Source organism: Crassostrea angulata, chromosome 10, assembly GCF_025612915.1.
Source record: "Crassostrea angulata isolate pt1a10 chromosome 10, ASM2561291v2, whole genome shotgun sequence".
In the NCBI taxonomy this organism is placed as follows: Eukaryota; Metazoa; Mollusca; class Bivalvia; order Ostreida; family Ostreidae; genus Magallana; species Magallana angulata.
The window spans coordinates 3562297-3574007 of record NC_069120.1 but is presented as its reverse complement, the minus strand read 5'-3'; the positions used below and the strand labels follow the sequence as shown (position 1 = coordinate 3574007).

The following is an 11711-nucleotide window of genomic DNA, read 5'->3' as shown; positions in this document are numbered from 1 at the left end:
GAGTATTTGTTAAACAAGAGTCATTTATTTTTTGATATACTTTAGATATTTCCTTCTGTCATAATTATCTTCAATTTCTTTTTCCAGTTTGATTTCAGTCTTTGGCTGTCTCCTTCGTCTTAAGGCGGCTTGTTCTTCGGGAGTTAGTTTAGTGATATCTATAGGAAGCTAAAATACAACAAAGCAATGCATGATTATAAGGAACTTGTATGTTTGATGTATGTGACACAGCAATCTAATTGTGAATCTGTAGAGTAAGGACCTCTAAAAGTCACTCTAGTTTTCTTATTCTAACTAAAACTTCAATTAACTATAAATTTAGTAAATTGTCCTGCGAAACAGCGAGACAAAGGTTATCATGAAATGACCAGCTTAAAAGCAGATTAACAAAGCAAAATCACAGGCACCTGACATTACATATATTTTGGACTCCAGATCGAAAGGAGGGGCTATACTGATAAGCCTAATTTTCAGTTAAAAATATATACCCTATGCCTAATAAACAACTCCTTGGATATGCGACAAAAGGCTAAAAGGAGGACATAAGTTTTCACATTTATGTAAATGAAATATCCCTGCACCTTGTGTTTGTGTCAATATTTCACAATTTATAGGCATTTATAAACATGTTTGCATAAACTTTGTGTTGTAAAAGTTATATCTGTAATTGTAATTTATTTTATCCAATTCAATCAGTTTTACTTGTATGTTGATCGAATTCAAAACCAGTGCCTTTTAATTATGCATATCAGTGCTAAATTTGGAAGGGTTAACCGAAAATATTATGCAATTATGTCAACTTCCGTCCTCTCTTTAGCCTTTCGTCACATATCTAAGCCAGTAGATGCCGATCGAAGGGTGATTTTTTATAAAGGACAGCTGTAATGCACCATTTTGGTTGAATCGGTTGTAAGCTTATGTGTTGAAGGACAGACTGGAAGACGGAGATGATCACAAAGTAATTTTACTGATAAATTTCAATCAAAAATTCCAGTTGATGTGACAGTTTTAAATAAATCCATGATGGCGGCGATGTGTACCTTGGGTATTATTAGGTATATGATATATATTTTTATTATGAGAAAAATACATAACATTAGGTGTCTATGAGCAAAATGTAACAAAAATTTAATGCACAACTGGCACAGAAATAAATGTAACAGGATGGGGAAAATAATGATGGACCAGACCAGTATTCAAACTTGGGCCTAATTTTCACACAAATTCTGTGAAAACAATTAGTACCATTAAATTGTTCAGGCAATTTGCTACCAATATCGTCATTTTACTTGCCTCAAACTTTCTCTTAAACATGATATCCGACCTTGGAAAATGAAGTACATTAAATCATGTCGAGATCGGGAGTCGCCATCTTTAGATGTAAACAAAACTGCCCCAATTCACTTTCCAGGGCTAGTGATGGTGTTTAAAAGACTATCAGAGGCAAGTAAAATGACGATATCTGTAGTAAAATGTCCAAGGAATTTTTTGGAATCAATTACCGGTATTTGTACAGAATGTGTTCGGAAATGAGATTAATCAGTCCAAAACTAGCACATTTTTTTGTGCACCGTAAATTGCAGTTTTTTTACTATGGGAGGCACTGTAGCTCCCAGGTCGTCTGTCCGAATTTTTACAGGCCGGGAGCTACAGACCTGCAGCTATGACTCTTGTCAGATCTATGCTCTACCAAATGACTAAACTGAGCCACTATCTGGCACTGGTATTTGAACCAGTTTGACCATCACATTTCCCCCCCCCCCCCAAAAAAAAAATATATATATTTACCTGTATAATTTGTCTTGGTTGAGGATTCCTAATATTAATGGTGGATCCATTGGGAAACACAAGCAGAGTCGGATAGAGGCGTTCATAATACTTGCGGTCAACTTTTGCACATGAAACTCTGTTACTGTTGTGTCTTACACATGCTTGGCAAGGAAATATAAGGTTTTTATACCTGAAAATATGTTGAACAGTTGAGTAATTCATATTCGTTTCTCGAAATATCACAATGCAATGAATGTGTAATAGGAAAGGAGGAATGAACATTTAAATACATTGAAACATGGCTGGACCAGGAATCAATTACGAGACCCCTGCAACTCTAGTCAAGAGCACTGAGCTATCAAGGCCTATATCCACAATCCATATAGCCCCAACTACTTCATTCCTCCCCCCTTAAATGATCTTCGCCCTTGAAGAACACACCAGGTTCTTTCCCCTGGCAGGAGTTCACATGATACTTCCAGAGGTTGGTCACGGCACACAATGTAGTAGGAAAGGAGAAATGGGCATATAGATACATTGAAAACATATGGCTGGACCGGGAATCGAACCCAACATCCCTGCAACTCTTGTCAAGTAAAGAGCTTACCACCGAGTTATCCTGTATAGCCTCAACGGGTTACAAATGCATACTTTTTAACTAAGATAAACATATACTTGAAGATAAACGTTAGTTAAAGACCTTTGACGGTACCGAAATTTAAAATAAACAACACATTAATTATTCATAAATTAAGTAACGTTAATAAGTTTAATTTTAAAAAGAAATTAACCTTGACATGAGGCTCGCCATGGCTGTTCCTTATTCTACTCTTTCGGGTGCCTGGTGTATATAGTTCATTGGCAAACAACTATAGAGACATGACAAATTCCACTCGCGTACAACTTTTTCTTGAATAAAAGATAAAGTAGCATGTGAAAAATAAACCATTCACAGAAAACGCTGTACGACCTATCTACTGCTGCTTACCAAACATTACCCCTTATATCAATAACAACATTTAAAAAATATTCAACAAAAGATGCAACAAAAGATACAGTTATTCTTATTTCAAAAATCATATATCAATGCATTTAAAAATATATATAACGATATTATGTGTATGTTAAATATATTAAGAACAATAAGTATTTGTTGTTTATGGTGTAAGGGTCATGTGACTGACGATCGCCAAGTTCGTCAACTTTGAGTAGTTCATTGAATACTTGAATAATGATGAATAGACAGGGTTATATTTATATATTCAGTAAGATTTCATTTTCTATTTAACCGTGCAACAATTATGTACGATTTGACTGTTATCCGTATAATGGAGAATGCCATGGCTATAGTTAAATCTGATATTTTGTTTTTAGCTCACCTGAGCCATCATTTAATGATCGAGTTAAAGTCTAACACCACTCGAAAATAGACACCGTCAAACCCTCGATTTCGTTACACCCGATTGCACACCTTCGTTGCGGACCTGTCTTAAGATTTTGTGCATTCATTTTTTATGTGCATATTTTGTTTGAAAATATGTATTGACCCGTTGATGTAAGTTTTGTCTGGCATTGAAAACGTGTGTAAAATTTGATAATTTCATTGCATCGTAGTAACACAACGAAGCAAGATGTATGTTCAAACAGGAGAGACCTCTACAGCAAAAGTACTTTGAACTGTTTAGAGCTCTACGGCTTATATAGGGTTTGTACCGAAAGCAGCGCTGAAAGAGAAATATGGTGAACAGTGCCTTTTACGAGTAGTGTTCAGCTGTAACTTTTGTCAAATAATGGTGGCCAATATGGCGGCACCAGATCTACTTGTAGCGTGAAGCACTGATGGCTTTGCTTACCATGTTCACTTTTATTTCTTGATGGAAAGTACACTTTAAATGGTTGTTTTTTCCCCTTTCTAGGTATTCTTGCATCAACTGTGAATGGTTTTAATCAGAATGAAACCAAAGTACATATACATTTTTCTAAATCTGACCTTAAGACAGTATTAGGAGATGTGGACAGTGTTCAGCTTATTTTGAGGTAGGCATTATTTATTACCGGTAAAAGGTATTTATCTCTATATGATAAGTGTAAGATAATACGTTTTTCTGTAGAGTGCTTCATTTGTTTATGATTTTCGTTATGATAGATTGTATTTCCTCTCCTAGTCCTCTACCCCTCCTAAAAATATTTAAGCATTAGCTTTTAGGTATCTTAATTTGACAAAAATGAGGAATCAATCCATTGTAAAAGTGCCTCTGTAATTTTCAGTGAAACTGCCAAAAAGAATGCCACTGTTGTATTTACCTATCAAACGGGGGATGAAATCCAACTGGTGGAAACAAATAACTATATAACTCCAATTCCAAATATCAGCATCGTAGCCAACCAGACAAAGGCTGTTTCCATCAACATTACGAGTACTGGGGTCGGCCATCTTAACCTTGGAATCAACTCCTCATCAGACCAGTTTATAGGGTAAAACTTTAAATATTAGAGTCCTGCTCTGAAGATGCCCAATAGTAATCAGTCTGTTCATCTATCCATCCTTTTCTTCATCCATCTGTGTCTGTCCTTCCGTCCATCCAAGATCTCTTGTCCGGAGCATATCTTCTCTGCCCTTGATCTAATCTGGTATAAACTTCACTCAGAGTGCCCATGGTCAAAGGGTGTGTAGTGACCTTGAATGATGTTTGTAGGTCAAAGTCATATGGGATAACATAAAAATCCTTTTTTAAGACCATGTATACTCTCCACTTAGCCCTATTTGGCTCACATTTCACTTAAACAGGGCTTCTGTTTAAAGAATGTGCAGTGACCTTGAACCAAGTTTCAAGGTCACATGTGAAGGTCATAGCAGAATTATATGAAAAAATCTTGTCTTAAGCATATCTTCTCTCCCTTTGGTCCATTCTGGTTCAAATTTCACCCACAGAGTGTTTGTGATCAAAGAATATGCAGTGGCCTTGAATGATGTTTGTAGGTCAAGTGTGAAGATCATATCGGATCACACAAGAATTTTTTTTTGAAGAGGGGTTGATGAGTATCATTTAATGGTTTGATAATGAACTTAACATAACACAGTAATCTATTATGATAATTTGTTAAATCACATGATAAAGTTGCTCTTGGTTGCTACATAAATAATTGTTGTCTCAAGAAGCAGAAGCAACATAATTAAAACTCATAGGTACATATAAACTATGCTTTCTAATAGATTCCAGTTTGTTTAAATCATGACACAAGGGAGTAGGTTGTGGAAAGCATGGAAGTTCAGAGTTTAAAAAAAGAAAATATAGAAGTGTTACACAGGTGAGCTATATAGCCCATGGGTTATAGTCAATAGTCAGGTGAGCATGATCCTTTTGTTAAAGTTGACATGCTACAAATCAATGTCTGTATGGAGTACTGTACACTTACTTGTCCTATTTCAGTAAAAAGGATCATGGGTGTAACATTTTATGTGTTTAATCCTTTTGCTATTTGTTTTTAAAGTGTATATAATGGCTTCCTATGTAGGTTATCCCAGCAGTTCGTGAGGATCACCATTGTACACAGCTCTGCTCTGGTTGTGATTAACTCCATCATTGGCTGGATTTATTTTGTGGCCTGGTCAATCTCCTTTTATCCACAGGTGTTTGAGAACTGGAGGCGTAAAAGGTATTGGTCACTTAGTCATTAAAACCTAGTGGTAAAAAAGAAATATAAACTTTGAATATACTGGTATATACTGGTACTTAAACAAAGAGAAACAAACAGCCAACAGGATTCAAACTTTGGACCTGCAGTTTTCACACTTGAGTGACTACAGTAGTTGACTTAGTCATGAAAAAATCATTAAAAATGTACCATTATTGAAATGTCAGGCAATTGATTTCACATGCCATCTTTACCTGTAGTTCCTTTAATAGGTGAAAAACTTTATTCATGTAAAGACCTACTTAAATTTTGATTTTGAGCAATTTAGAAGAATTTAATTTCAAATCATTATCAAATAGATACTGTAAATTTCTAATTAAATGCGAAGAATTAATTTCCGCGTAAAATCGCGAGACGCAACCCTCGGGGATTTTAAAGTCTCGCTTTAATATTTCAGACTGTTTGAAGTATAGGAAATTATATTTAAAAAATGGTGATTGCGATTTTATATTCTCGCGATTTGATACAACACAGCGGAATCGCAGAATTAAGTACTCGCATAAAATAAGGAATTTACAGTATGAATTTGTATAACACAGCTGATCCCATCTTTTCTTCAGTGTTGTTGGTCTCAACTTTGACTTCCTCTTGTACAATATCACTGGGTTCCTAGTGTATGGATTCTTCAATGTTGGAATGTATTGGGTAGATAATGTAAAGGTAAGACTATCAATGTCATCTTTGTAACCAAGTACACTGTAATTGGATGTGTGAATGTCAGTGGCATCTTATAGTTTCTGTACAGTTCAGTGATTAATTAAAGGGCTCCCGTGGTATACTAAAGGGTGTAGGTTCAAGTCCCAGTTCAGACTGGATTTTCCATTGATATTTAACATCTTTTTCATGATGTACAAAACAAAACTATTATTCCCCAATATGATTTACCCTGGTGAAGCATAATTGAAAACCAAGGAGCAAAATGCTCAGTACATTATTTTTCTTAATTTCAGGATGAATATATGTCTCAGCATCCAAGAGGGATTAATCCTGTTCAGTTGAATGATGTGATCTTCACTCTCCATGCTGTGTTTGTGACAATCATAACAATAATCCAGTGTTTTATATATGATGTAAGTTTTAGGTGTTTGAATATGTATGAAGAAACTTTTCCTCTTATAATTAAAAATAAAACATTTTTTGTAAATAAAGCATAAAGATTGGAAAGTTACTCTTTGATAAATAACTTTGCGGTAGCAATGCTTCTCAAGCTGCTCTATCTTTTCTAACAGCGAGGAAGTCAGAAGATTTCCAAGTTCTGTTTGACCCTGATCAGCCTTGCCTGGCTCTTCATCATTGTGACCTTGTTTGTAGTCATCTTTGGGGACAACCTGATCTCCTGGCTGCAGTATCTGTACTACTTCTCTTACATCAAACTTGGAGTGACCATCATCAAGTACATTCCCCAGGTAAGTTTCTGTACTAAGTCTACAATATCAAGAACATACCCGAGGTCAGTATCAGTACTACTTCTACAACACCAAGTACATACTCCAGGTCAGAATCTATACTTCTCCTATATCAAACTGGCAGTGACTATCATCAAGTGCATTCCCCAGGTCAGTACCACTAGTACCTACCAGTGCAAGTTATTGTACAATCAGAGTGTTGTGATGCTAACAAATATGCAGGTGGCATCCAGATTTAGTTGCTTGATGGAGAGTTAAGTCACCATCAGTGGTTGCTTCACTGAGAGTTACCGTAATCCGGTGAATATAATACGCAGTAGTGTACAATACGCACCCCCCCACTTTGGGCCTGAAAATGGTGAAAAAAAGCTTGTTGGGATGTATAATACGCATTAAAAAAAATGACCAAACGGTAATCCTGAGTATCAACAAAGCAGTTACCCTTTGTATGCACGCTCAACTTCATCGCGGGAATACGCTACCGGACATAAGAAAAACAATATTTTCTTAGATACGGATTTATTGTAACTAATACATCGCGGTAATATCTTTAATTCATAATCAATGTTTTAAAAAGACCTAGTATTAAATATTCTACCGTAAATAAAATCAACTACTTTTAAAAAGCATTATATAGTTGTTTAGTTATTACAATCCATGTGAAGTGAAAAACGGACGATGTACAGGTATGGAGATAACGGACCTAATTAAATTCTTAAATGATTCTGATGATGATCAAAGTGATCAATTATAGGTCTGGAACATAATAAAATATATGCACAAATAGTTATGTTGTGTATAGTACACATAGCCTAAGGGGGGTGTCTGAGATACCCAAGGTGTCAAGCGTTAGCGGTGGGAGAGCACAACTGTTTCAATGGCTTCAATTAACGGAATAGGTTATAGAATTATTTATTTTCATAATTATTTGCAATTTATCACTTAGCATTACATGAAAATGGTTAAAAATGAGCCAAATGATGTGTAAGCTGTTTTCAAAGATCAGTTACAAATAGCACGTGGCCATCCAAGTCCGCATTCTAATTAATAACATCTGTAATGGAGGCGTACACGGAGATAAAGAATAGGCAGTTCAAATTAATTTTTAAAGGCCATTTTGAAACAGTTTATTTATTAACAGACTTCAAGTATACATTTTCTTTAATTACATGCTATAACAATAATTTCCTAAGGGTTAAATAATAGTATATATATGTGATAATGAAGGAATGTTACGATGTATAGCGGGGTATCGGTCCTGTCTGTGAACAGCGTAGGTAATACGGCAGAATGATACCCCGTGCTTCAGCTAGGGAAAAAATATGTCCAAATCCTATAGGGATGTATAATACGCACCCCTTTCTCACAGTAAAAAATGCTGGGAAAAAAGTGCGTATTATATTCACCGGATTACGGTAGGTCACCATCAATGGTTGCTTCTTATAGTTGCTTCATGGGGAGTTAAGTCATCATCAGTGGTTGCTTCTTATAGTTGCTTCATAGGGAGTTAAGTCACCATCAGTGTTTGCCTCTTATAGTTGCCTCATGGGGAGTTAAGTCACCATCAGTGGTTGCTTCACGGGAAGTTAAGTCACCAACAGTGGTAGCTTCTTAGCTGGATTTAAGTCACCATTAGTGGTTGCTTCTTGGAAAGTGAAATCACCATCAGTAGTTGCTTCATGGGGAGTTAAGTCACCATCAGTAGTTGCTTCTTATAGTTGCTTCATGGGGAGTTAAGTCACCATCAGTGTTTGCTTCTTACAGTTGCCTCATTGGGAGTTAAATCACCATCAGTGTTTGCTTCACGGGAAGTTAAGTCACCAACAGTGGTAGCTTCTTAGCTGGAGTTAAGTCACCATCAGTGGTTGCTTCTTGGGTAGTTAAGTCACCATCAGTGATTGCTTCATGGGGAGTAAAAGTCACCATCATTGGTTGTTTCATCGGGAGTTAAGTCACCATCAGTAGTTGCTTCATGGGAAATTAAGTCACCATCAGTGGTTGCTTCTTATAGTTGCTTCATGGGGAGTTAAGTCGCCATCAGTGGTTGCTTCTTAGCTGGGGTTAGGTCACCATCAGTGGTTGCTTTTTGCAAGAGTTAGGTCAACATTAGTGGTTGCTTTTTGGAAAGTTAAGTCACCATCAGTTAAGTCGCCATCAGTGGTTACTTCATGGGGAGTTCAGTCACCATCAGTGGTTACTTCATGGGGAGTTAAGTCACCATCATTGGTTGCTTCTTGGGGAGTTAAGTCACCTTCAGTGGTTGCTATTTAGCTGGAGCATGCTTTGTGACTAGACCACACTTAAAATTCAGTTTGTCTTTTGACATGGCAGAGAACAAATCGGTTCTGTAAATGGGTCATGGCCTTTAAAATCAACAGCTGGAATTCACATGAGGTTTTTTCCAATAATGATTTTTTTGTTTTGTTTTATAAGAAAGATAATTTGCCAATACTTGTAGAGATATTGTGCCTGATTAAAGCCAAGTATTAAAAGAGAATAAATACTGGTAGAAAATGACTGAGTTTTGAACAATTAACTGATCAACAAATAACGTTTTACCTTTCAAGGCCTGGATGAACTGTCAGAGACAGAGCACACTGGGCTGGAGCATAGGAAACGTCCTACTGGACTTCACAGGGGGCAGCTTTAGCTTGTTACAGATGTTTCTATTGGCTTATAACAACGGTAAATATATTCAGACTTCTATTGGCTTATAACAACGGTAAATATATTCAGGCTGTTAGAGATGTTTACATGTACATTGGTTGCCATAATCTAAAAAGATACAGTGTGTATTGGTTGACTCCAATCCAATGAACCACGTCAAATTTGCTTTTATACACACCTATATTAAAATCAATACCTTGGATTCTATTTGCAGAGGACTGGTCATCAATATTTGGGGATCCCACCAAGTTTGGTTTAGGTGCTTTCTCCATCCTGTTTGACATTCTGTTCATGGTTCAGCATTACTGTTTGTATCGCGGCAAGGATCCGTACGAGAGTTTAAACAATTATGAGAAGGAGGTAGAAGCTCCATTACTTAGTGCTGTACATTGATGTACAAACAAATATGCCGTACTCAAAGACTGCAGTAGTTGTGAGTCTGCCTCTCCTTTCATGATCAGGTGCAATATAACTGATGGTGCCATTTATTTTACCTCAATAGAACCCATTAAGTTAAAGGAAGACTGTGTGTCACAATCCTATCTGATGCCGTTGTATAGTCTAAAATTGGGTGTACTGGATGATATAAGACAGATAGAGATTAGGTAGATGTGTAAGAATGGATAAAAATGAATGTGCAATATTGTTACTTTGTAAATGAAAATTTTGTCTGTGATAACTTAGTATTTTAACTGTTGTGATGCTAATCCTCACATTCCTTGTTTTTGTTTGGTTGTATGAATATAATAGATACCAGAATTGGGGTCAATTACTTTGAAAAGTAATTAATTACTTTCAAATACATTGACAATTTTATCAATTACTTGCAATTACAATTACATTGATTTTTTAAAATGTAATTAATTACTCTCAATTACTTTGATAAATGTAATTAATTACATTTCAAATACTTTAGTTTTATTTTTATCTTGAGAACATATACATACCCGGTATATTAACAGCATTAAGATATACAGAGCTTTATGCACGGTTATGTTTTTAAAGGTTGTATAGTTCAGTTCAGATCAGATTTCTTGAAAATTTCTAGAAAAATTTTCTATAACATTAAATTCATTAAGTACCATTGAGTTCATTTTTGGTTCTGAATAATATTTTCTCTATAGTGAATTAATTTTTATTCACATATTAAAACTATGTTAATTCAGAAAGTACAACTTTCGGAAGTGCAGCATTTCAGTATATAAATAATAATTGCTATAATTCACAAGAATGAAATATTTTGACTCCCGTAAGTCTAAAATCAATGGGGGTTCTTGGGTATTAAGAGGAGTTCACACATCCACAAAATTAGATCTTTACCTATTGCCCTGGGCAGTGTGTTATGCTGTATAAACATATGAAACATTATGGGACATTTAATTATTGTATAAACAAAGGTCCATGCCAAATATGTATAAGTTCTATTTATCATTATAAGACACCTTTTTTATATTTTAAACTTGGAAAAAAAGTAACTGAGATGTAATTGAAAAGTAATTGAAAATACACAATATTTTTGGAATGTATTTAAATACATTCAATTACTTGTAATTAAAGACAGACTCAATTACAAATTGCTTTCAAATACTTTGAAAAATGTAATTAATTTCACTCAATTACAAATACTTTTTTGAATTACCCCATCCCTGATAGATACATCCATTTAATTTATATGCTTGCTGCCTAATCTTTTCATATACCGGTACATATATGTTTTCTAATTCTCTGTATTGTTAAATTTTTAAAAATTAAAGAATTTGTATTACACAATTTTATATATTTTTTCTCTTTTGAAAGGATTTGCACACTTGGTACCCGTTATTCATTATCAGAATATTGAGTGCCATGTATTAAAGGGCCAAGACGGAAGGAAAAATATGTTGAAAATTATCAATGATGCCGCTGGTTGAAAAATATGTTTTCTAATTCTCTGTATTGTTAAATTTTTAAAAATTAAAGAATTTGTATTACACAATTTTATATATTTTTTCTCTTTTGAAAGGATTTGCACACTTGGTACCCGTTATTCATTATCAGAATATTGAGTGCCATGTATTAAAGGGCCAAGACGGAAGGAAAAATATGTTGAAAATTATCAATGATGCCGCTGGTTGAAAAAATAAAGACCATGCCCAATGAAATAAATTTAAAAATGAATATAGTCAGAAATTG

The 11711-nt window shown here is 35.1% G+C and overlaps 2 protein-coding genes across 2 annotated transcripts; one reads left to right on the top strand and one right to left on the bottom strand.

Annotated features, from left to right (window-relative positions):
- LOC128167562 (39S ribosomal protein L55, mitochondrial-like) lies at window positions 1-2769 on the bottom strand. Its single transcript, XM_052833347.1, has 3 exons — window positions 2562-2769; window positions 1789-1960; window positions 1-168 (listed from the first exon to the last, which is right to left on the bottom strand). The coding sequence occupies exons 1-3, from the start codon at window positions 2579-2581 to the stop codon at window positions 25-27; spliced, it is 336 nt and encodes a 111-aa protein (XP_052689307.1). The 5' UTR covers window positions 2582-2769; the 3' UTR covers window positions 1-24.
- Window positions 2770-2934: 165 nt separating this feature from the next.
- LOC128167560 (cystinosin-like) lies at window positions 2935-11314 on the top strand. Its single transcript, XM_052833345.1, has 9 exons — window positions 2935-3035; window positions 3687-3807; window positions 4039-4245; window positions 5287-5427; window positions 6027-6126; window positions 6417-6536; window positions 6696-6872; window positions 9440-9557; window positions 9754-11314. The coding sequence occupies exons 1-9, from the start codon at window positions 3002-3004 to the stop codon at window positions 9930-9932; spliced, it is 1197 nt and encodes a 398-aa protein (XP_052689305.1). The 5' UTR covers window positions 2935-3001; the 3' UTR covers window positions 9933-11314.
- Window positions 11315-11711: the final 397 nt, after the last annotated feature.